Genomic DNA, 25,448 nt, shown 5'->3' with positions numbered 1-25,448 from the left:
TAAAGCAAAGATGGTAAAAGCAACAAGCCTGTTCAAGTCCTGTAATTTTACTAAAGCAGCGCTAATTATCACGCCACTCAGCGTGACCAATCTTTTCTTATAATAGTTCAGAAGAAGTATAGGACAGAGGGAATATGTCCTGGTGAACCTACAAGTGCTTAAAGCGGTGTTTCACCCTCCATAACAAGATTTTAGCATAAAATTAGGCATAGTAGCGCAAACTACAGTATGCCTGTATTTATTTTTTTAGCCCGGTACTCACTGTGCAATCGTATATTGAAGATTCCGACTCCCCGCGGGGAATGGGCATTCCTATCCAGAGGGAAGGTGATTGACGGCCGGCTCTGGCACGTCACGCTCCCCGAAGACAGCCGGAGTAGGTCTCGGCTCTTCACGGCGCTATACGGCGCCTGCGCACAGACTATGCGCAGGCGCCGTGAAGAGCCAAGTCCTATTTCGGCTATTTCCGGAGAAGCGTGACGTGCCAGAGCCGGCCGTCAATCACCTTCCCTCTGGATAGGAACGCCCATTCCATGCGGGGAGTCGGAATCTTCAATATACGATTGCACAGTGAGTACCGGGCTAAAAAAATAAATACAGGCATACTGTAGCTCGCGCTACTATGCCTAATTTTATGCTAGAGGAAACAATTTTTTTTTTTTTTTAATAGGGTGAACCCCCGCTTTAATGTTGACCTACGAGGTGCTCTTCACGCCAAACAGCTTCCACCGTGTGTCACATACCCTTTCGTGTATATACTCACCAAGAGTTTGAGTTTAGTAGGCACTAAACATACAGTATATTCAATCCTTCAATGTCATGAAGGATTTATAAATAAAACAAGAGAAATGTGATTACACTATTGTGAGTCTTTCTTCCCTTTATAAACCTGGGACATCTGAGGAGATCGAAAGAGCCTGTTTGGGAGATCGATTCTAGTACGAATATGGGAGAGGATTGAATATACTGTATGTTTAGTGCCTACTAAACGCAACCTTTTGGTGAGTATATACCCGAAAGGGTGTGTGACACACGGTGGAAGCTGTTTGGAGCGAAGAGCACCTCCGTAGGTCAACATTAAGCACTTGTGGGTTCACCTGGACATATTCCCTCTGTCCCATAATTCTTATGAACTTCTTATAAGAAAAGATTGGTCACACTGAGTGGAGTGATAATTAGCGCTGCTTTAGTAAATTACAGGACTTGAACAGACTTGTTGTTTTTACTATCTTTGCTTTACATATTAATTTTTTAAAGCGGCTGCTGAATTTTTTATATTTTTTATATATACATATTTAATTTTATGATAATTTTTAGTGGCAACATTATATTATTATATTTTATTTATCTGTACACCTAAGTTACTTAGATACTGTGAATTCCTGAGCGCCGGGATAGTGAAAGGAGGCCAGGGACTTTAATACTTTGTGTATAAGTTAAATATCTCTGTTGGGGTATACAAAATATAAACTACTGACATTTTCAGGTAGACTGGCAGTAACAGTCCTGAGAGAGGGAAGAACATGAATTAATGACGGTCAAACTTGATGGCTGATATTGTGTTCTATGAAGCTAAACTTTTGACACTGTCATGTCCAGGATCTTCATGCTAAAAGCATCTAGCAGAGGACAATAATTATGGGATGCTGTAAAAGGGCTCATAATTAGGCAGCTGCCTATGATACGGCTTGGTCTTTCGAGTCAATTGATGGCAAAATGCAAATGCCATCATTTTTAATTTTTGAACACTAGATGGCAGTAGTTTAATTTTTTCTTACCATAGCCAGCACCTTGGGTCATTAGCACAAAATGTGATTCAGCCAAATCTTCTTTTTTTAACTTCTTTACTAGAGAAAATCTTTGCCTAATTCTCTATGCCGGTTTATGTATTCATGCTACCAATCTGGGTCTAGGAAAGTATGATGGTTGGAATTGCACACAAAAAAATAAAAACAATTCAAACTTTTGCTGTTTAAACTTTTCTTAAGAAAATATCTTAATATGATTTCTAAATGAGCCAATATTTACCATCTCTTCTGTTTTTCAGTTTGAGATCAGGCAGCTGAGGGCACATCTTGCTCAGCAAGACCTGGATTTGGTTGCAGAGAGAGAACGAGCTTTAAAACTTCCACATGACTTTCAAAACAAAGGCGACAGGTTCAAGGTCATGGCAAACAGGGATTCTGATGAGGAGGCTACAGAGAATATCACAGAACTAGCACATGGTGAGTACAAAACGTACTTACTGATGTACAGTATCTACATAAGTATTGGGTGTATACAACCTGCGGGTCAAAAATTCCCCTCTCAGTATTTATAGAGTATGAAGATAACACAAGGTGCCTCTGTTTCAGATAGGCTTGCATCTAGTTCATGACCATTATTTGTACCATATTCCTATTTGCTGATCACTAACTTTGCTCTGTGATCATTAACAGTCCTCAAATAAGACCATAGAGATGAACTATCTCAGGTAAGTGGTTCATTCACAGATGGTATTGTGGCAGTACATAAAGTTGGATCTTCCACGTTTTTTTTCTGCATTCAACCTTTACCAACATAATGGGTTTCCAAGGACTCTGGTTGTCTTTTTTTATTTTGCAAATATGATGGTTCATGGTTGTATATTTTTGGCAAAAGCTGTGGCCTAAATGGTATTTGTAAGAGATGCTGTCCATGTCCTGCTCATTCAAGTTCCAGCTTTTACATCACATATCACATGTTCAGAACCATTGGAAACCTTGTCTATGGGTACAGTGAAATATTGCTAATTATCTGCTATAAATCTGGCGTCGTCATATCAGAAGGTGTTTTTACAATCTTTGTATTTTGAACCCATGTTCATTATTTTTAACCTAGCTTCTCTTATAATATACTCCTGCATACAGATTGAGATCAAGTGTGTGAAATGCAGTTTGCTTAACCAACGGAAACCTTTCTGTAGAAACATTGATTCTGCACTAAGCATCTTACCACAGCAACAACCACCCATGTGACAGCATGCCAACCAAGCCACTAAAATAAACTCCACTCTCTGCTCTTCCTGTTAATGACCAGATCGCTTTACTGCCATTGCTTCATCATTGCAGCTACAATTTTGGGCCTTATTTAATATATATTGAGACAGTGCAATGGGCTATGCTGTAAGTACAATTATCTGTAGAATTCAATTAAAACTTAAAGCGGGAGTTCACCCGAATTTTTTTTTTAACATTAGATTCATGCTCATTTTGTGTAGGGGAATCGGGTAGTTTTTTTAAAAAACAAAGCAGTACTTACCGTTTTAGAGAGCGATCTTCTCCGCCGCTTCCGGGTATGGTCTTCGGGACTGGGCGTTCCTATTTGATTGACAGTCTTCCGACAGGCTTCCGACGGTCGCATACATCGCGTCACGAGTAGCCGAAAGAAGCCGAACTTCGGTGCGGCTCTATACGGCGCCTGCGCACCGACGTTCGGCTACTTTCGGAAAATCGCGACACGATAGATGCGACTGTCGGAAGACTGTCAATCAAATCGGAACGCCCAGTCCCGCAGCCCATACCCGGAAGCGGCGAAGAAGATGTATCTCTAAAACGGTAAGTACGGCTTCGATTTTAAAAAAACTACCTGATTCCCCTTGACAAAATGAGCATCAATCTAATGTTAAAAATTAACATTTCCAGGTGAACCTCCACTTTAAGAGGCCAGACCTTTGCAAGGTGGATGCTGATTGGTTGCCATGGGTACTGCATGTTGCAATTTGTGCTTTGCTTTTTTTTTGAGAGAGAGAGGCGGGCGGGTACCTAGTTTGACAGGTACCTGCTCACACTTTCCTTGAATTGCCTAGGCGATTATACATAGCCTCATAAAACATCAAAGCGCCCTACCTCAGCACGCCTCTAAAACGCCATCAAACTAATGCAAGCAGTTAGGTGGCTCTTGGTAGAAGTTTTGCAAATATGGAAATGGCTTGATTGGAGTGGTGGTGGGGGGGGGGAGGGGGCGGGGGTGTCTATCTGGATGAGTGGGTGTTCTTAAGCAGACTGCATTTGCATACAGATTGCCTGATGTAAAGCCCACATGTGATGATGAGCCTCTATGATTGAAAGAACTAAAATGCAATGAAGGAAAGGGGCAAGCTGGGAACAGTAAGACTGGGGAGGAAAGAGCTAGATGATGCTGGATGTCCTCCAGCCAGGCAATGAGAAGGCAGGGCTGGCGTTCAACTTTATGCACTCTTTCACTTAATTCATATAAACCCCTTCAAGAACTACATCCACTCCTGAACAAATGGGGATCAGTGACCTGACCTATTACAGAAGGACTCTTCAAACTTTGGCCTGCAGACCCCATGCAACCCACAATCTGTTGTGGGTGGGAGGGTACTCTCATCTGCACCCTAATGTAAATTGGGATTATGATGTGGACTCTCAAAGTATGACTGATACAGTGCCTTGAAAAAGCATTCATACTCCATGAAAAGTTTTTTCATGATGCAACCAAAAACATTAAGGGATTTTATGTGATTGACCAACACAGTGGCACATAATTGTCAAGTGGAAGGAAAATGATAAAATGGTTTTCAATTTTTTTTTTTTTTTTTTTACAAATATCTGAAAAGTGTGGCATGTATTCGGCCACCTAACTAAAATCCAGTGGAACCAATTGCCTTTAGAAGTCGCCTAATTAGAGAAAAAAAAAGTCCACCTGTGTGTAATTTTAATCTCTGTATAAATATAGCTGTTCTGTGAAGCCCTCAGAGATTTGTTAGAGAACCTTTTGCGAACAAACTGCATCATGAAGGCCAAGAAGCACACCAGACAGGTCAGGGATGAAGTTGTGGAGAAGTTGGGTTATAAAAAACAAGAACAAAAAATATCCCAAGCTTTGAACATCTCACAGAGCACTGTTCAGTCCAATATCCAAAAATGGAAAGAGTATGGCACAACTGCAAACCTACCAAGACATAACCGTCCACCTAAACTGACAGGCCGGGCAAGGAGAGCATTAATCAGAGAAGCAGCCAAGAGGCCCATGGTAACTCTGGAGGAGCTGCAGAGATCCACAGCTCATGTGGGAGAATCTGTCCACAGGACAACTATTAGTAGTGCACTCCACAAATCTGGCATTAATAGAAGAGTGGCAAGAAGAAAGCCATTGTTGAAAGAAAGCCATAAGAAGTCCAGTTTGCAAGAAGCTGTGTGGGGGACACGTGGAAATGTGCAAATGTGAAAGAAGGTGCTCTGGTTAGATGAGGCCAAAATGAAACTTTTTCGCCTAAAAGCAAAACGCTATGTGGGTCCGAAAACTAAGGCCCCATACACACGAGAGGATTTATCCGCGAATACGGTCCAGCGGACCGTTTCCGCGGATAAATCCTCTCGAGGATTTCAGCGGATTTCCATGCGATGGAGTGTACTCACCATCGCATTGAAATCCGCGCCGAAATCCTCTGGCGATGACGTGTCGCCGCGATTATGACGCGGTGACGTGCGCGACGCTGTCATATAAGGAATTCCACGCATGCGTCGAATCATTACAACGCATGCGGGGGATCCCTTCGGACGGATGGATCCGGTGAGTCTATACAGACCAGCGGATCCATCCGTTGGGATGGATTCCAGCGGATAGATTTGTTTAGCATGTCAGCAAATATTTGATCTGCTGGAATCCATCCCAGGGGAGAAATATCCGCGGAAACAGATCCGCTGGAGTGTACACACCATAGGATCTATCCGCTGAAACCCATTCGCTGGGATTTTTCAGCGGATGGACTCTATCGTGTGTATGGGGCCTAACACTGCACATCACCCTGAACACACCATCCCCACCGTGAAACATGGTGGTGGCAGCATCATGTTGTGGGGATGATTTTCCTTAGCAGGGACAGGGAAGCTGGTCAGAGTTTATGGGAAGATGGTTGGAGCCAAAATACAGTGAGAACTTAGAAGAAATTCTGTTTTGAGTCTACAAAAGACTTGAGACTGGGGCAGACGTTCACCTTCCAGCAGGACAACGTCCCTAAACTCACAGCCAGAGCTACAATGGAATAGTTTAGATCAAAGCATATTCATGTGTTAGAATGGTCCAGTCAAAGTCCAGACCTAAATCCAATTGAGAATCTGTGACAAGACATGAAAATTGCTGTTCAGACGCTCTTCATCCGATATGACAGAGCTCAAGCTATTTTGCAAAGAATAATGGGAAAAAATGTCACTCTTTAGATGTACAAAGCTGGTAGAGACATCCCTAAAAAGACTTGCAGCTGTAATTGCAGCAAAAGGAGGTTCTACAAAGAATTGACTCCGGGGGGCTGAATACAATGCAGATATATCCGATATTTATTTGTCAAAATTTTTTTTTTTTAAATCATTTTCATTCCACTTCACAATTATGTGCCACTTTGTGTTGGTCTATCACATTTTAGGTTGTAACATGACAAATGTGGAATTTCTTTTAAGGGGTATGAATGTATTTTCAAGGCCACTGTATAAGGGGGGAGGGCTCTGATGAGAGGTGCAGACTAAATTTATATTCAAACTTTAGCCATTAAATAAAGTTTATTTGGAATATTTTTTTCTTTGTTTTACTGAAGTTCTTTCTCAGTTTTTCTGAATCATCTCATGCTGATTTCCAAAAAGTAAGGCCCCTTTAACACTAGGCGGATCCGTCGCAGCGGAGTCTGCCAGATCAGCGGGAGATCTCTCCGTGGATCTCCACTGACCCGGCGGATGACAGGTCCCTCTCTGCTCACTGAGCGGGGAGGGGCTTGTCCAGCGCCGCTGTCTCCTATGGAGAGATTTGATGAAAACGGACAGCATATCCGTTTTCATCACATCACATCTGATCCGCCATGGACGGATGGCGACGTATCGCCATCCGTCTGATTTTATCCGATCGAGTGGGATGTCAGCTGACATGTCACTGCTGACATCCGACGCTCCATAGAGAAGAATGGAGCGGCCGTTCAGGTCCGCCGAAAAAACTTAAAGGGGCCTAAAACCCATGTACTGAAATGTTTGGAGAGCCAGTATCTGAATTGCTGTGTGCCTTAATGTACAAAGGATTTTTGAACTTCATGTTCTTGGTACTGCCTGCTACAAACTGAGCCATGCTGTGTAGATCCTGGGACTGGCCTACAACTTTTTGTTGTGTTTGCCAGAATCCAATCTTACTGTAAGTGGCAGTGTGACCAGACAGTATCCGAATTCCTGTGTGCCAAAATGGACTCCATGAAAAGGATTTTGCAGCGAGTACAAAAATTGAATGTGTTTTTGTGTGTTTTTGTTTTTTTGTTTTTTTACTTAGTTGTCAGAACATAAAATAACAAAAAAAAAAAAACGTTAAGAAAAGTATAACAGGATTCTCACCATTACAGTTATAGTATAGCGAATACATTCTGTCAGTATAATAATTGTGAATAATCCTTTAAATTCATATCTTTAATCAGTTTCTAGCTAGTAAACCTCCAAGAATAAACGTATTTACTCCTAGGGGAGCAAACTGTAAACGTGTCTATTCTAACATGAATAAACAAAAGCGAGAACAGGATGTCATCAAGTAAGTCAATGTATTCTAGCGAGTCAAATCAGGAAATTAAATCGGCATAAGTCTTTGTAAGGAATAAATTATACCAACGGGCTACCTAGTGGTAGTTAAAGGGGTTGTAAAGGTTTTATTTTTCATTTTTTTTTTTTTTTTTTTTTTTTTAAATAACAAACATGTCTTAATTACCTCCCATTGTGCAGCTTGTTTTGCACAGAGTGGCCTTGATCCTGGTCTTCTGAGGTCCCTCTGCGGCTGTCTAGGCTCCTCCCCGCAAGAGCTAACCCCCCTCTGGGAAGCGCTCTTGCGATAGTCGGCGGCCCCGCCCCCGGTGCGCCGCTTCATTGATTTGATTGACAGCAGTGGGAGCCAATGTCTGTGCTGCTATAATTCATCCAATGAGGAGCCGAGAAGCCAGTGCGTTCATGCTCAGTTCCTCTCACTGTAACCCAGAGATGGATGCTGGCGGTCGGCTTGCTCCTGGACAGAGCCTGGTATTAGCGGCGGGAGGGGGGTGCTACCCCCTTCCGCCCTTTGTAAAAGTATTTCAGCGGCTGCCCAGTTGCAACCACTTGCTGATCATAATAACAAAAAAATATATAATATATAGCGGTAGGCAATTGGTTTACCGGGATTATGGCTGAAGATGTCAGCCATGACCCCAGTATTGTTTTTTTTTTTTTTTTTTTCAGCCGTCGGCTGGCTTTCTTTTGAAAGCATTCTTGAGCGTCTCTCAGGCTTAGTGTTTCTGTCGCCTCACCTGAGAAATGATCCGATGCTGCCGCTGGCTGATCAGAGGTGATAAGACTAGATCGTCTTTGGTCATCTTCATGGCCTTGGAGGACCGGAGCAATGTCATTGCGTCACTTCCGGTCCAGGGTGGAAGTAAACCATATTTATTTATTTTTAAAGGTAAATGAGATCTTTTTGACCCCAGATCTCTTCAAAAAGAGGACCGGTTACCTTATTTCTAAGGATGTAATATTGAATGAAAGTGTTAAAAAATATAATAAAATATAATAAAAAATTAAAGGGACAGTGTAAAAATGAAATCAGAAAATAAAATTTAAAGCACCCCCCATCCTCCGTGCTCATAACTGAATGCAAATGTAAGTCGCGCATGGTGTTCACACAACAGCTGAGGTATCACTGCGAACGTTGTAGCAAATAATTATATCGCTAGATTCCTCTAACTCTAAACTGGTAACCTAAATGTTGCCTATGGAGATTTTTAAGTATCCTTTTTTGTCGCCATTACACGAGCGTGCACAATTTTGAAGCATGACATGGTGGGTATCTATTTACTCTGCATAACATAATCTTTCATTTTGTACAAAAAAATTGGGACATATATTGTGGTTTTTGTTGTTTTTTTTATTTTTATTTTTTTATTTGTTTTTCAAAATAGCATTTGAAAAATACAGTGACAAAAAATTGCAATGATCACCATTTTATTTCCTAGGGCAGGGATATGCAATTAGCAGAACTACAAGTCCCATGACGCATATCGAGACGGACAGCCACAAGCATGACACCCAGAGGCAGAGGCATGATGGGACCTGTAGTCCGCTGGAGGTCCGCTAATTGCATATCCCTGCCTTATGGTCTCTGGTAAAATAAATAAATATATATATATGTTAGGGGTTATATGTAATCTAATCTTCTAGGGAAAAAGTTTATTTAAAATTGGTTTTTGAGTGATTAAAAAGGTGCACTTTTTTTGGTGGTTCACGCAGCATAGCAGCCTATTTAAATGAGCAAATGTGGGCCTTAGGAAGTAGTTGGGTCTTTTTTTTTTTTTTTTTATCTTCTAAATTTATATATTTTAGTGATTGATCAGTGATAAAACAATGTTTATTAATGTTGTGGAAACATTTTGGCAATGTAATATCTAAATGGCTGTGATATGTATTTTTTATTTTATTATTATTATTATTATTATTATTATTATTTTTTTGCCTTCCTTCTAAAAGATCTCACATATTTACATAAAATGATAACCTGAAAAGATAATGGGCTTTTGGTGTGATGAAAGGGCTGGACTGTATGTAGCTTTGTGAGGTCGTGTGTCAGGGCGTGTGAATTATAGATGAAAACAATGAAAAGATTGAAGAGTGGCTAGCAGTGCATGCTTCTTGGTGTCTAACAGCCCACAGCTACACTCATGCTCATTCTAAACTCTCACATTAGCTCGGAGCCCTCCCCTGACTGCAGGCAATTCAGCCTCAACACGGCCAAAAAAGCTTTTAAAACCCAGTCCAGACCAGGAGAGCAGACTTGTTCCGTCTCATTGTCAACTTTGATTGTCTTCAGGATACAGAGAAGTTAGTCGGCGGTTTGGGTCATATAAAGTGGAGAAAATGTTGAACGGAAAACATCTGTTTGTTTCACCTGTAAACCGCAGAGTGCTGTAGAGAGCCATCGTGGCTCCCAGAGGAGTGTGGGATATATGGCTCGCTGGGAAGCGAGAACATTCCTGAAACACAGCAGCATTTACAGCTGATAAACCACAAGCACAGAGGGTAACACTCTGTTACCAGTACCCAGCTCTTGAAACATCCAAGCACTTAAATCTGATAAACCACAGGCATAGTAGATGATGCTTTTTACCAATATGAAATTCCTGACTCACAGTAACTGTAATGATTTCTTGCTATTCTCAGCCACCCAATTCAGGGAAAACTTACGGGGTTCTCTTCTTAAGATGTAATATTCCTTATATGGTACACGTGGGGAATACTTGATGAACTGTCACAATTGTTTTTAATGATTCTGCGATCTGAGGTGTTTTCATATTGATGATTGTCATGGCTGGTGGATTCTGTGGTGACCATGTTGTAGTATCCTGGTAGAAACACAATACACACCTAAAACCTGTCCTGTCATAAAATTGGTACTTAAAACATAACTATTTAAAGCTGTGTAGAGTATAGAAATTGCTTACCTTGAAACCCCGACACTAAAATGGTAATGCGAATTGGAATTCAGCTTTATAACAAAGTTTTTGGACTGCCATCCTTCCCTTGGCTTTACCACCTACCCTTTTCCCCCAAAAATAAGACCTACCCTGAAAATAAGACCTAGCATTATTTTCCATTAAGGCTGCAATGTAAGCCCTACCCTGAAAATAAGCCCTAGTTAAAAATGCTTGTAAAATCCTATAATCCACTCTATTATAGTAGTATATAATGTACAGTGTGTGCGTTTCTGTAATATAATTGCGGGAGAAGAGAGCTCCGGCGGATAACAGAAGCACAAAGCGGCTGTATAACAAAGGTATTTGGCACAATTATATTACAGAAACACACACATTGTACATTATATAATACTGTAATAGAGTTTATTATAGGATTTTACAAGCATTTTAACTCAGTTCACACTGGGGATTCCTGACAGGCAGGGAGAGAAGACATTACATAGTAAGACCTACCCCGAAAATAAGCCCTACTGTGTCTTTTGTTGGCATAATTAATATAAGACCCAGGCTTATTTTCGGAGAAACACGGTAGGTAGTCGCTGGCCTGCACAACAAGCATGCAGCCATTGAAGTCTGGAAAATCTGAACACCTGTGTGGCAGAATTGTTTCAGCTCATTCATTCCCAGACAGCAAAGCTGGGACTAAAATTAAAGCAGAACTATGGCCTCAGATTAACAACATCTGTGCGACGCTGCGACGGCACATCATTTTAAAGGGGTTGTAACGTGTTTTTTATTATTATTATTATTTTTTTTTTATATATAAATAGGTTCCTTTAAGCTAGTGCATTGTTGGTTCACTTACCTTTCCCTTCGATTTCCCTTCTAAATGTTTTGTTTTCTTTGTTTTCTTTGTCTGAATTTCTTGCTTCCTGTTCCTTGGTAAGCTGTTCTGGCTGACTAACCCCCAGCCAGAATGGCTCGGATGATGGGTGCATGCTTACTGAGGAAGTGAGAAATTCAAACAAAGAAAAAAAATATTTAGAAGGAAAATCGAAGGAAAAGGTAAAAAAACAAAAAAAAAAACGAACCTTTACAACCCCTTTAAGTGCATGTGTATTTTTTTTTTTTTTTCAGTTAGTCCCTTAACCACTTCAATACAGGGCATTTTCACCCCTTCCTGACAATTGTGCGGTCATGAGACGTTGTACCCAAATTACATTTTGATAATTTTTATTTCCCCACAAATAGAGCTTTCTTTTGGTGGTATTTGATCACCTGTGTTTTTTTATTTTTTGCACTTAAAACAAACAAAAAAATGTTTGAAAAAAACACTATTTTTTTACTTTTTGCTATAATAAATATCCCTTTTTTTTTTCTTTTTTTTTTTAACGATTTTTCTTTCGTCCATGGACGGACACCGCTTCCTTATACTCTTGACTGTAGGGTTATGTTCCTTCTATTAGTAGAGGACTAGGCAGACATGTTAATGGTTAAAAACATGTAAACTTTAGCAAAGTTGAAACAGCCCCGCCCAGGGGGTGGTCCCTCTGGTCATAACCCCTCTCACTGCACTGAGCAGCTCAGTAGTAGAGGAGAAGGACCTGGCTCCCCTGGGCGGAAGAACTTTTATTTTTAAAGATTTATTTATTTTTGATCCTGAGATCTTCTATCAACTGCCGGCTGGGTGGCAAGCTGGATAATATAGATCCTTGTAGTCCCCCCTATCTGGCCATAGAGTTTAAGCAGGCCTTGGCTACGCGCTGGGTCGGCCACGACATACCCCATTGCTACAGGGGTGGCCGGTAAGGTTTTTGCTCCGGGGCTCGCATATGACCAGGCTGCTAGCTGTCGGTGTCACAGTGAGTCGTGGCTGGCAGCTACCCCGTACTTGTTAGGAAGTGGGTCTGTCAGGAACGCGCCATCAGTCCTCGCAGGGAACAGCTGGGCTTTCACAGGGGGGGTCGATTTCCTCTCCTCCTTTCCCTCCTCCACCATGCTGTGACTGACCTGGGATGTGCCTGAGGAGTTGTTTTTCCTATCCTGGCTGGGGGCTGCGGAGTGTTCTGAGCCCGCTCTCTGTGTGAGTGGTCTGCCATGGGGGTCCTCTGCTCGGAGGCCACTTTTTTTTTTTTTCTTTTTTTTTCCGGCCTTCTCGTACACCTCGGTGTCCTCCTGCGCCGTTTTTGTTTTAAATCGGCACCATTTTCTTGTGGCCGCACTGCTGCTATTGAAATGCGGCTGGCGGCCATTTTCTTGTAGCCGCGCTGTGACGCAGGCAGTTACAGCGGGCGGCCATTTTCTAGAACTTGCGCTCTTTTTCCTGAGGCGGCCATCTTGGTGTGTTTGTTTTTTTGTTTTGTTTTGTTTTGTTTTTTTTTTTGTTTGTTTTTTACAGATTTTGGTGGGGGGACTTTCTGAACAGCGCAGTTTTACCTCAGAGACACACAGAGTGTAAAGGAGAGCGGACCGCAGCGCTGTGCAGCTCTCTTGTCAGGGTGGTGAGTCCCCTGGGATACCCCTTTTGGTCAGTACAGCAAGGAGGGTGGGTCTCTCTCTTTTTGTGCACTTGTACCTTGACTTTAGTCCCTGAGGGCTGTCAGGTGAGTGGGTCAGCATGGCGTCAGAAGCTGGCACTTCTTCCCCAGACATTCCAGTGGTGACAACCGGTGCCCCTGCACCTGCGGTCCCTGTGGACCACTTGGTCTGCAGTCCTGGAATCATTTGTTGCCAGGGTGGAAGCGGTGTGTGGGCGAAAGGGGGGAAAAAAAATGCCCCCTCCCCCCCACCATCTCCTAGGGATAGCTCGGACTTGGGCCCGGCTGCGGCCCAGGGCCCTGGTTCTGAGGTATCAGAGGATGTGGACCAAGACCTTTCGGACAATGAGGAGGACTCCAGGTCTGGGTCAGCGCAAGACAAGGCACTGGTTGGAGCTCTTATCACCGCAGTGCGGGACACACTTATGCTAGAGGCTACTGCCGGGACATCTGCTGAGGGATCGGTCCCTTTTGGGTCCCACAAGCAGGCCTGCACTGCTAAGGTGTTTCCTTATGTGACCTTTTTAGATAAGTTCATAGACAAGGAATGAGAATGACCGCAGAGGACCTTTGCGGTCCCTAAGCGTATGGCGGTCTGTTACCCCTTTGAGGAGAGCCTTTAAAAAAAAAAAAAAAAAAGTGGGCATCTTGCCCAGTTGTGGACCCCCCCCGGTATACAGGTTGAACAAGTTACCACGATTTAGGTTGAGGGAACCCCTGCATTTAAGGACCCTGCTGACAGGAGGTCCAAAGCGGTAGGTCGCTCCATTTTCTCTATGCTGGGTTCAGTTTTGCGGCCTATTTTGGCTACGGACACAGACACTTACTGAATAGGCAAGACTATTGCACCAGGAGTTGGAAGAGCATCATGCTCCTCCAGGCTGCATGGAACTGGCTGTCCAGTTAGTGCAGGGCCTCAAGTATGTCTGCAATGCAGCTCGCTTGATCTCCAGAGCCTCAGTATCTGCAGTGGTTTTGCGACACCCGATTTGGCTTAAGATCTGGTCTGCTGACCAGACTTCCAAGAAGGCTCTGGCAGATTTGCCCTTCTGTGGGTGGGAGACTATTTGGTGCCTCCCTGGACGACAACATAAAGGATGCCATGGGGGGTAAGAGCATGCTCCTTCCCCAGTCCAGGAAAGGAAAAATGCCCTGCCGCAGGATGGGACCCTCTTCTTTTTTTTCTTTTTCTTTTTTTTTTTTTTTTTTTTCATGCAGAAGCTGTATTTTCGTCAGTCCGGTCCCACGGGTAGGCGTCCTCAGACCGACAAATGGCCGGCTGGGGGACAAAAGCGTCCCTGGATTCACAAGCCAAACAAGCCTGCGAACAAATCTGCGACAGCATGAAGATTTGCCCCCACCCAACTCTCGGTGGGGGGACGTCTGTACAAGTTTGCAGCTTAGTGGACCTCCCTGATTTCCGACCAGTGGGTCTGCAAAGTGGTTTCATCAGGGTACAAGATAGAAATTCTTTCCCTCAAACCTTCCTCTCCTTCCGGCTCGTCGGGACGCCATATTTGGGGCAGTGCAGGACTTGTTAAGCTGCGGGGTAATCATACCTGTGCCACTGAGGGAAAGGTTTCGGAGTTTCTACTCGAATCTGTTTGTGGTCCCGAAGAAAGACCGAGTCCGTCCAATCCTGGACCTCAAGGTTCTCGGTGCCTTTGTAAAGGTTCAGAAGTTCAGGATGGAATCCGTTCGCTCTGTGGTCGCTGCACTCCATCCGTTTTTTTTTTCTTTCTGGTGTCCTTGGACATCAAGGACGCATACTTGCATGTCCCCATATATGCCAGGCATCAGAGGTTCCTGCGCTTTGCGGTCAGGGAAGACCACTATCAATTCGTGGATCTTCCTTTTGGCCTGGCATCAGCTCCAAGGGTTTTTACCAAGGTGCTTGCCTTGATTTTTGCCTTGCTGAGACAGCGAGGAATCGCTATTGTGGGCTACTTAGACGATCTGCTTCTGAGAGCTGCTTCAAGCTCAGCATTAGAGGAGGATGTGGTGATTGCTAGTCAGACCCCCCCAAGAGTTTGGCTGGGTGCTGAACTTCCAGAAGTTGGTGTTGGTACCGACTCATATACGCCGGTACCTGTATGCACGGCGGGCGTCCATTGTTCAAAAGCCGCGCCTCCTCCTGGTGCTGTTCCGTGACAGGCAGAACACTGTTTCCCAGCAGCTCCGATGTTCAGTGTTACGCCTATCATGGCTGTCTTCTCATCTTCGGCCTCGGACTGGAGGACATCCGTGATAGGTGGAACACTGAACACAGGCACTGCTGGGAAACTGAGTGTTCCGCCTATCACGGAACAGCACGAGGAGGAGGCACGGATTTTAAACAATGGACACCGGCAATCTGACTGAGACTGCATGTCAGGGATAAGGTAAGGGATCGTCCAGGTGAGGAATGTAATGGCACGGTACAGTGAGGCATGTAATGGACGGTGATCACGACGGACGACCAGCCTGACCGGTTGGGGGGGGGGGGGGGGAGTCTGGGGTGTTCAGTCGACACAGGGTCGTTGGACACAGGAAGAAGCTCGCCTGCCGTTCAACATTCTGGAACTCCGTGCGATCAGACTGCGCCTCTCCACATGGTTGCGGAGTCTACAGGGGCGTCCAGTCAGGATCCAGTCGGACAACGCCACTGCGGTGGCTTATGTCAACCATCAGGGATGAACTAGAAGTTTGGCTGCAGCATCGGAGGTCGCTCACATCCTGAGGTGGGCAGAACGAAGCGTGCCGGCTCTGTCGGCCATCTACATTCCGGGCGTAGAAAACTGGCAAGCGGGACCACCTCAGACGCTGGACCAAGGAGAATGGTCACTACACCTGGATGTGTTCCGCCTCCTTTGCCTAAGATGGATCGAGCCAGACGTAGATCTCCTGGCTTCTTGACTCAATTGAAAGGTGTTGAGGTTCATGGCCAGGTCAAAAGATCCTTGGGCGGACGAGAGAGACGTGTTAGTGGCCCCATGGGGACAGTATTGGCTGATATATGCATTTCACCCACTGAAACTGCTTCCTCGTCTGCGTAATCCGAGGGGATCCCAATGATCCCAATTCCCCCAGATTGGCCTCTGCGTCCTTAGTACGCCGACCTAATACGCCTGTTGGTGGATGCTCCTTGGCGACTGCCAATGCGGAAGGACCTTCTCAAGCAAGGTCCCATTCTTCATCCTGCTTTACAGTCGCTGGCTTTAACGACATGGCTGTTTAAAACCAGGTGCTGAGAGACCAGGGCCTGTTCGGTTATTGCCACCATGCTGAGGGCACAGAAGTCATCTTCTTAGAAGATTTATCACTGCACGTGGAAGGCCTACATCTCTGTGTGAAGAGATGTGGTAGCGTCCACATACATATTCTGTTTCTAGGATCCTGCTGTTTTTACAGCGGGGAGTGGATCAGAAGTTTGCCTTGCCATTAAGGGACATATTTCAGCTTTGGCTGTTTTCTTTCAACGTCCCTTGGCGGCCCACTCACTGGTGAGTACGTTTTTTCAAGGGGTTCAACATGTGGCTCCTCTGGTTCGACCACCACTACCTCCGTGGGATTTGAACCTGGTGCTCTCGGTGCTTCAGAAATCTCCTTTTGAGAACATCAGAGAAATTCCTCTCGACACTCTGTTGCCTTTCTAGTGGCCATTACATCTGTCAGACGGGTTTCTGAGTTGGTGGCCTTGTCTTGCAAGTCCCCCTACTTGGTCCTCCATAGAGATAAGGCGGTACTACGCCCACAGCCTTCCTTTTTTCCTAAGGTAGTTTCGGCCTTTCATCTGAATGAGGACATTGTACTTCCATCCCTGTGTCCTCGGCCGTTACATTCCTTAGATGTGGTATGTGCTCTGAGAGTGTATTTGTCTGCGGCTCTGTTTCAGAGGTCAGACTCACTGTTTGTATCGGTGTCTGGTCCAAAGACAGGTGTGTAAGGCGGCAACCTGGTTGTCCGTTCACACTTTCACCAAGTTTTACAAGGTTGATGTTGGTGCATCTTCGGATGTCTGCTTTGGCCACAAAGTTTTGCAGGCGGCAGTTTAAGGTTGCATCTCCTCCATTGAGGAGCTCTAGTGTGTTGGGGTGAAGTTTTGGTTTTTGATTGATGTTCCCACCACTCGTTTCTGACACTGCTTGGGGACGTCCCTACAGTCAATAGTATAAAGAAGCTGTGTCCATCCATGGACGAAAGAGAAAATAGGATTTTTGTACTCACCGTAAAATCCTTTTCTCTGAAGTCCATGGACGGACACAGCACCCACCCCTCCTTTTTTTGAGTTTGTACTGCTTTTTGAAGAACTGAGCTGCTCAGTGCAGTGAGAGGTTATGACCAGAGGGATCGCCCCCTGGGCGGGGCTGTTTCAGCTTTGCTAAAGATTACATGTTTTAACTATTCTCATATCTGCCTAGTCCTCTCCTAATAGACGGAACATAACCCTACAGTCAAGAGTATAAGGAAGCTGTGTCTGTCCAAGGATAAGAGAAACCGTTTCTTTCCTCAGTTTAGGCCTATTCTTCTACATATTTTTGGTTAAAAAAAAAAATCGCAATAAGCGGTTGATTGGTTTGTGCAATAGTTATAGTGTCTACAAAATAGGGGATCGTTTTTATGGCATTTTTATTAAAAAATTTTTTTTTTTTTTTTAGTAAGGGCGATTTTTACATACATCTAATTTTTCTTATAATGCATCAGTAATTTTATAGTTCTTACTGATTTTAAATAAAACCAATATACCCTAAACCATGTACTTTTTAACAGTAAATCCTAAAAAGATAATGTATATATGTGCTTCAAAAAGTTTCCAGCAAATTAATTTTAATATAGAAACATGGAACAGGAGCTGAAAAGTAGAATATACTGCATTTTTACTGTACCGGAACACTGTAAAATGCATAAAAACGCACTGGAACACACACATGTTCTTATTTGAAGTGATACCAAAGGTTACATTTTTTTCTTTTTTTAAATAACAAACATATACTTGCCTTTACTGTGTGGTTCGTTTTGCACAGAGTGGCCCCAAACGCCATCTTCTGGGGTCCCCTGGCTCCTCTCCGCATTAGATAACCCCCGCCCCCCAGGGAGAAGAACTATCCCGGGGGTTACCTTGTGGGCATGCTTCCGTGGCTACTGTGTTACTTGTTTTGACTTAAAATATTACATTGAATTCTCCTCAGTTTAGGCCAATGCGTATTCTTCTACATATTTTTGATTGAAAAAAAAAAAAAAACGCAATAAGCGTATATTGATTGCTTTGCGCAAAAGTTGCAGCGTCTACAAAATAAGGGATAGATTTATGTCATTTTTTATTATACTTTTTTTTTTTTTTTTTGACTGTGAGGGAAAGGGGTTAACACTAGGGGGCGATCAAGGGGTTAATTGTGTGTCCTATGGAGTGATTTCAACTGTGGGGGGAGGGGACTGGTGAGAGGAGGAAATTGATTGTTGTTTCTATATACAAGGAACGTACGATCAGTTCCCCTCTCCCCTGACAGGACGTGGATCTGTGCGTTTACATACACACAGATCCACGTCCCTGCTCTGTGATGAGCAAACGCGGGTGCCCAGCAGGGCACGTACATAGTGTCCACAGTGATGGGGCGAGCGCGTGCTCGTCACAATGCCGGGAACACAAACGTCACATGACGTCCGCCCGGAGGGAGGAAGGGTGCCTGCCGCCGTCCTTTTTACAATACGGCGGTAGGCAAGTGGTTAAATACCTGTTGATCCTGCCAGTGAAGTTCTCCTTATGTAGCATCTTGGCACCCATGATGTAGCAACAATGCTACACTGCTTCTAAATTCAGAGCAGAGGCTTGCTCCAAAACATTGAACAAATTCCAATGGATCACATTCTCAGAATCGGGTAAAGCCCTCTTTGCATCCTGCGCCCACTGAGATACTGTATACGAACACCTATGCTTCGAGATTCTTCATCCCTCCACCAGCAGCTTGCCCCCTTTTTCTTAACCTCCCCCTCTTCCTTTTTTCTTTTTCCCAACCCACATAATACCCCTTTCCTAACCATAATCTTCCTCCCTTCCCCTTCATGTGTTACCACCTCCTGCCCCGCCCCTGCCTCCATAACTACACTTCCTCCCTATTCCTTGAGAAAAACATTCATGGCTTACAGCTTGTAAAAACATGCTTGTAACTGATATGTTTCACTGTTTGCTAATCCAGACTTCTGCATTTTATCTTACAGAGGTAATTACAAAGGATGACATGAATAATTATATCACACAGTATTATAATGAGCCCAGCAGTGGTAAGTGTACAGACTTGTATGCTAATCCTATATCCATTTTATAAGTATTTCCTTATTAAAATATATAGATTAATCTTGCTGAACGTTCCTGTAATATTAAATGCATTCTGGTGGTAAATCAAAAAGAGCAGTATTTTAAATGTGTATCAAAAAATATTACATATGTGCAATATTTTTTTTATTTTTTTTGGAAACATATTGTGCGACAAATGCTCAGACTTCAGTGCTACCATCCATCCAAAATGTTAACTGCTTGGTTATCTTAAAGTGATACTAAAGTCTCAATTTTTATTTTTAGTTAAAAATAACAAACCTATTTTCTCATTCGTTTATTGACAGACACGGCCTTCTTTATTCAGAACCATAGGGTTATATCGCCCCCAACAGGAGTAGGACACTAGGCAGAAAAAAGACTTGGCTATGCCCATGGCCAGTCCTAGGTGATATACAGCCCCCTTCTGTGCTATAGGCCTTCAGTTTTTTTTCTGCCTAGTCAGGAGTAGTTCCCTGCTGGGATCTCTAGTCCTGGCAATTTTTTTTGTTTTGTTTTTTTTTGTTTGTAGCTCTCGCCGGAACAATCCAGGAAAAAACAACAATCAACTGCCGGGCTGGACATTCGATCCAGTGGTCACCCCAGTCTGGCCAGCGAGCGCGTGCAGACCGCAGCTACATTGCCCCATGAGTTAAACGTCTCGCGAGGTCGCATGCGAACGGGTCTCGGCTTGAGTCACAGCGTCCCTCATGTCAGACAGCCCCCCCCCCCCCCACTTAAGTGGCAAGGAGGTCCTGGTATGGTGAGTAAATGCCCCCCTCTTTCCTTAGGGGGTTTTTGCGGTGGACGCGGGCCACTCCCCGGGCCGGTCGTTTCTTGCGGGTCCCCTCTGTTCCTGCACCCTCTTTTCCTGGCCCTGGAGGTCCCTTGGTAACCCCCTCTTTTCCCCTCCATATGGGGTAGTGTGCCTTTGGTGGCTCCTGGGGGGCTGGGTTGAGTACTGGTGGGCTGGGGGTTCACGCCACCATGTTTACCAGGGGGGGAGGCACAGGGCCACACTTCTAGATCTTTTGGACAGTGAGGATGATTCCTCTGCCCCAGTGGACGCACTGATTGCTTCTGTGCAGGGAAACTTTAAAGATGTAGGATGCAGCCACAGCTGCGGTGTAGGTGCCATTCCCCATTGGCACTCACAAGCCGCCTCACGCGGCAAAAGTGTACCCTTATCCCTCCTTTTTTGACAAGTTTGTCAATAAAAAATGGGAGTGTCCAAAACACCCATTTTGTGATCCCAAAGTGTTTTGTTGTGCGGTATCCCTTTGAAGAGAGTCTGCTTAAAAAATGCAAGGCTCCTCCTGTGGTGGATCCCCCCGGTTTCTCGATTGAACAAAACCACCATGATTCTGGTTGAGGACTCTCCGGCCTTTAAAGAGCCGGCTGACAGGAAGGCAGAGTCTCTGAGCCGCACTATGTTCTCTATTATGGGTTCGGCACTTCGGCCAGTTTTGGCTATTGCTGTGGTGTCTCAAACGCTGACAGAGTGGCAAAAGCTGTTGCGCCGTGACCTGAAGGGTGACCAGTTTCCTCCTGCTTTCACTGAATCGGCAGACCAACTGATCCAGGGGCTGAAGTTTGTCTGTGATGCCTCGTTGGGCGCAGCTCCCTTGCTTTCTAAGCTCTGTTTTCAGCGGTAGTGCTTCAACGGGTATTGTGGCTGAAGTGTTGGACTGTGGACCAGGCCCCTAAAAAGGCCATAGCTGATCCCACGCTTGCGACTTGGCTCCTTCCCCTTCTTTGACTGTGGAAGGAAGTACCCTTCCCCCGTGTGACACTCTTAATGATACAGAAGCCTCCGTTTGAGAAATTCCCCTGCTCACGCTATCACAGAAGGTGGACTTCTTGGTGGCTATTGCTTCTGCTTGCAGGGTGTCGGAGTTGGCGGTAATATCCTGTCACACGCCCTACCTGGTTATTCATAAGGACAAGGTGGTGCTTCATCATTGTCCTTCATTTCTTCCAATGGTTGTCTCTGATTTTCATGTAAATGAAGACGTTGTGTTGCCTTCTCTATGTCCCAGGCCGCAACATCCGAGGAAATTTGCCTTGCACACCTTGAATATGGTATGGGCGGTCAGGGTGTATTTGGCGGCCACTGAGTCTTTTTGAAAGTCGGACTCCCTGTTCGTGATCACGCACAGACCAAAGAAGGGGCCGTCTGCGTCCTCGGCTACCATTTCTAGATGTATCGGGCAGACAGTGACTCTGGCCTATTCTATCAAGGATCAGGTTCTTTTCACGGTAAAGGCGCACTTGATTCGGACGCTAAGTGTCTCCTGGGCCTTCCGTCATCGGGCATCTGTGACACAAGTTTGCAAAGCGGCCACCTGGTCGTCGGTGCCCACTTTCACAAATATTCTTCCCCACTCCTCATGTTTGGTACAACCCTATGGTTCTGAATAAAGAAGGCTCATCTGTCAATGAACGAATGAGAAAATAGGATTTTTGACTTACTGTAAAATCTATTTCTCTGAGTTCATTGACATGCAGCACCCGCCCCTCTATGGAATTTTTAATACTTCTGATAATGCTTGTTACATAACTGAAGGCCTATAGTATAGATGGGGTGTAAATTGCCTAGGACATAGCAAAGTATTTTTTCTGCCTAGTGTCCTACTCCTGTAGGGGGCGATATAACCCTATGTTCGGAATAAAGAAGGCTGTGTCTGTCAATGAACTAACAGAAACTGATTTTACGGTAAGTCAAAAATCCTATTATACTCCCCTCCTCTGTGCAGTGGATTTGAATAGAGCAGTCCAGATCCTCCTCTCGAGTCCCTCTTTGGTCCTCCTGGCCCCTCCCCCAGTTGAGTGCCCCCCACAGCAAGCAACTTACTATGGGGGCCCCTGAGCCAAGCTCCAGCTCCCGGTGTCCATTTCAAACTGATGCCATCAACACAAGTGCAATGCCTGCAAACGCATGCCTTTTAGAAAGCCATATTTCCTTCATTTCCACCCAGAAGGTCCTGTGTCAGTTGCATTCCAGTTATCTGTCGCCCTGTTCATAGTATCCAGCTGGTACAAGACATTGGCCAGGAGCCTTTAGAATTGTGGATTTTTAAGAGGTATGACATTTTGGGTCTTTACTGCCATCAAGAGAGGATGGAAGGAAGGCAAACAAAACAATCTGTGAATGGGTGCTAATGTCATTTCCATCTTGAGAACAATGCAGGTGTAGAAAAGTAGGACTTTTTTTTTTTTTTTATTGGAAGGCATATCTTTGAATGTTTTTATATTGTGTTAACCTGCAGAAAGTGGAGTACCTGGGACTTGCATCATCACTACAGCTGCTATTGATGTTCACCATCACCCCAGCATATCGTCTGACCTCTACTCAGCAGAAGTCCCATTCAGCCAGGAGCAAACTAGTAGCTCCAGCAGCTTAACATCAGTGAGTGTGTCTAGATCTCCAGAGAGCTCTGAAACACTAGCACAGAGTATCAGCAGCCAGGCCTTCTGTTCATCCACAGACTGCAGTACTAGGGATGAGTCTACAGACTACTATCCCTTGAACCAAACGTTCCAACGCACAATGAATCATGCTGTTGTTCAAGAACTCTTATCGTTTTCTGATGATGCTGCCTTCATGCAGAAAGGTCTGGATCGAGCTAGCTTACATCTAAATAATCCAGCAAGTTTATGTACAGCTAGTCCCAGACAAGGCCTAAGCATATACAACAGAGTAAATCATGAAGGATTTGGAATGTTTCATGATAGGTCAGTGATTCCTCTTAATCTTCCTGTACTAGAAAGCAAAAAGATAGACGCAGAGTTAAAATGAAGCAAGGCCGTAGATCCATGCCTCCTCGGTGAATAACACTGCAGTAGATTCTCAGTTAACAGCCAGTTTTGACTGCTTTATGCAACGTGACCAGATTTCTGACATTGCTCAGAGGTTTACCGGCATCTGCTCCAGATATTGCTCAAAGTAGATCCAAATTCTGTGTCCCTGTGACCTTGATTTGGAAAAGAAACCATCCCTAGAAGCCACCATTCATTATTCTCAGGAGATATATCCATTCTAAAACAACTCTTCTATGGCGGACCTCATAATCGAGTTTACAGAACTGATCCATTAACCGCATGCTTTTACTGTACAACCAACTTTGGAGAAGCTGTACCCAGGGCATATCCTGCACACAGATGTTTGATCAACTGGAACATCTGTGTTTATTGCAAAATTATGGCTTTCATATATTTCCCTTACCCATAACTACAGATTTTCTACAAATGCTGCAATATTTTTGAATGCAATGAAATTTTGTCAGTACTTGGAAATGCAAAAATAAAATAATTTAAGAACAAAGATTTGTGCATTTCTTTTTATTGTCCACAGCTCATTTGCTTTACAGTTATCTTCTTAAAAATACTAAATTAACAAAATTGTGTCTATGTACATGCGGCAACTAGGTGAAAGAGATTGAATTATGTGCTATGAGATGCTAGTACTGACATTGTGCTGCCTTTTCTCCTCCATATATTTGCCAGCAAGCTTTTGAAATGATAGCCAGGAGTTGCTGTGTAAAATAAGATGTTCTGACAGTGTTCTTCTTTAACCACTTCAGCCCCGGAAGAATTTACCCCCTTCCTGACGAGCACTTTTTGCGATTCGACACTGCGTCGCTTTAACTGACAATTGCACGTGCGACGTGGCTCCCAAACAAAATTGATGTAATTTTTTTTCCCCCAAATAGAGCTTTCATTTGGTGGCATTTGATCACCTCTGCGTGTTTTTTTTTTTTTTTTTTTTTTTGTGCTATAAACGAAGAGTGTCAATTTTGGGGAAAAAAGCAATATTTTTTTACTTTTTTGCTTTAATATATATCCCCCCCAAAAATATATAAAAAAAAATAGTCTTTTTGTACTCATCGTAAAATTCTTTTCTCTGAAGTCCATGGACGGACACAGCTTCCTTATACTCTGGACTGTAGGGTTATGTTCCGTCTATTAGGAGTGGACTAGGCAGACATGTTAATGGTTAAAACATGTAAACTTTAGCAAAGCTGAAACAGCCCCGCCCAGGGGGTTCTGGTCATAACCCCTCACACTGCACTAAGCGGCTCAGTTTGTCAAAAAGCGCCGCCATCCCCTGGGCAATGCTCTGACTCAGACCCGGGCCTGGCTGCGGCACAGGACCCCGGTTCTGGGCTGTCAGAAGATGTGGACCAGGACCTTCCGTGTGAGGAAGACCCTTCACATGGGTCAGTGCAGACAGGGCACTTGTTAGTGCGCTTATCATTGCTGTAAGGGACTCCCTTAAGCTGGATGGTGCAGCTGAGGCATCCACTGAGGGCTCAGTCTCTTTTGGGTTGCACAAGTCGGACCGCTCTGTAAAAGTTTTTTTTCCTTACGTATCCTTCTTTGACAAGTTCATTGATAAGGAATGGGGAAAGCCGCAGAAGTCCTTTGTGGTCCCTCAGCGCCTGGCAGTCCGTTATCCCTTTAAGGACAGCCTTTTGAAGAAATGGGCTTCTCCTCCTGTGGTTGTATTGGCTAATTTTATGCTGATCTTGTGTGCCTGGTGGCAGATGCACCCTGGCGGCTGCCAATGCGGGAGGACCTTCTGTCTCAAGGTCCCATACTTCATCCTGCTTTACAGTCGCTGGCTTTAACGACATGGCTATTGAAAGCTAGATACTAAGGGACCGAGGTCTTTCCGACTATGTTGAGGGCTCGGAAGTCTTCTTCCAGGAAGAAGTACCATTGCACCTGGAAGGCCTACATCTCCATGTGCGAAGAGATGGGGTGGCGTCCACGGACGTATTCGGTTTCCAGAGTCCTGCTGTTTTTACAGGGTAGAGTAGATCAGAAACTTGCCTTAAGTACCATTAAGTTTTCAGCCTTGGCTGTTCTTTTAGCGGCCCATTCCCTGGTGGATACCTTTGTGCAGGGAGTTCATCATGCGCTCCCCCCTATTAGACCACCTCTTCCTCCATGAGAGCACCAGATTCAAATCCCATTTCTATAGAAACCTCCCTTTTGAAAATATAAGAGAAATTCCTCTCTGGACACCATCTCAAAAGGTGGCCTTTTTAGTGGCGATTCCATCTGTCAGATGTGTTTGAGTTGGTGGCCTTGTCTTGTAGGTAACCATACTTGGTCCTCTATAAGGTGGTGCTGTGCACGCAGCCTTCCTTCCAAAGGTTGTTTTGGCTTTTCACCT

At 44.4% G+C, this 25,448-nt stretch overlaps 1 protein-coding gene across 3 annotated transcripts in view; it reads left to right on the top strand.

Moving 5' to 3' along the window:
* Positions 1 to 23,591, top strand: part of TMEM266 (transmembrane protein 266) — a 75,412-nt gene extending 51,821 nt beyond the window's left edge. For all 3 annotated transcript variants that reach the window (XM_040343123.1, XM_040343121.1, XM_040343122.1), the window contains exons 9-11: positions 2,048 to 2,225; positions 19,174 to 19,236; positions 22,537 to 23,591. In XM_040343123.1, the coding sequence (XP_040199057.1) occupies positions 2,048 to 2,225; positions 19,174 to 19,236; positions 22,537 to 23,066 (771 nt within the window). In that variant the 3' untranslated portion in view covers positions 23,067 to 23,591. The remainder of the gene's footprint in view (positions 1 to 2,047; positions 2,226 to 19,173; positions 19,237 to 22,536) is intronic.
* The last annotated feature ends 1,857 nt before the right edge of the window (positions 23,592 to 25,448 follow it).

Source organism: Rana temporaria, chromosome 3 (assembly GCF_905171775.1).
Source record: "Rana temporaria chromosome 3, aRanTem1.1, whole genome shotgun sequence".
Classification (NCBI taxonomy): Eukaryota; Metazoa; Chordata; class Amphibia; order Anura; family Ranidae; genus Rana; species Rana temporaria.
This window is presented reverse-complemented; position numbering and strand designations above follow the sequence as displayed.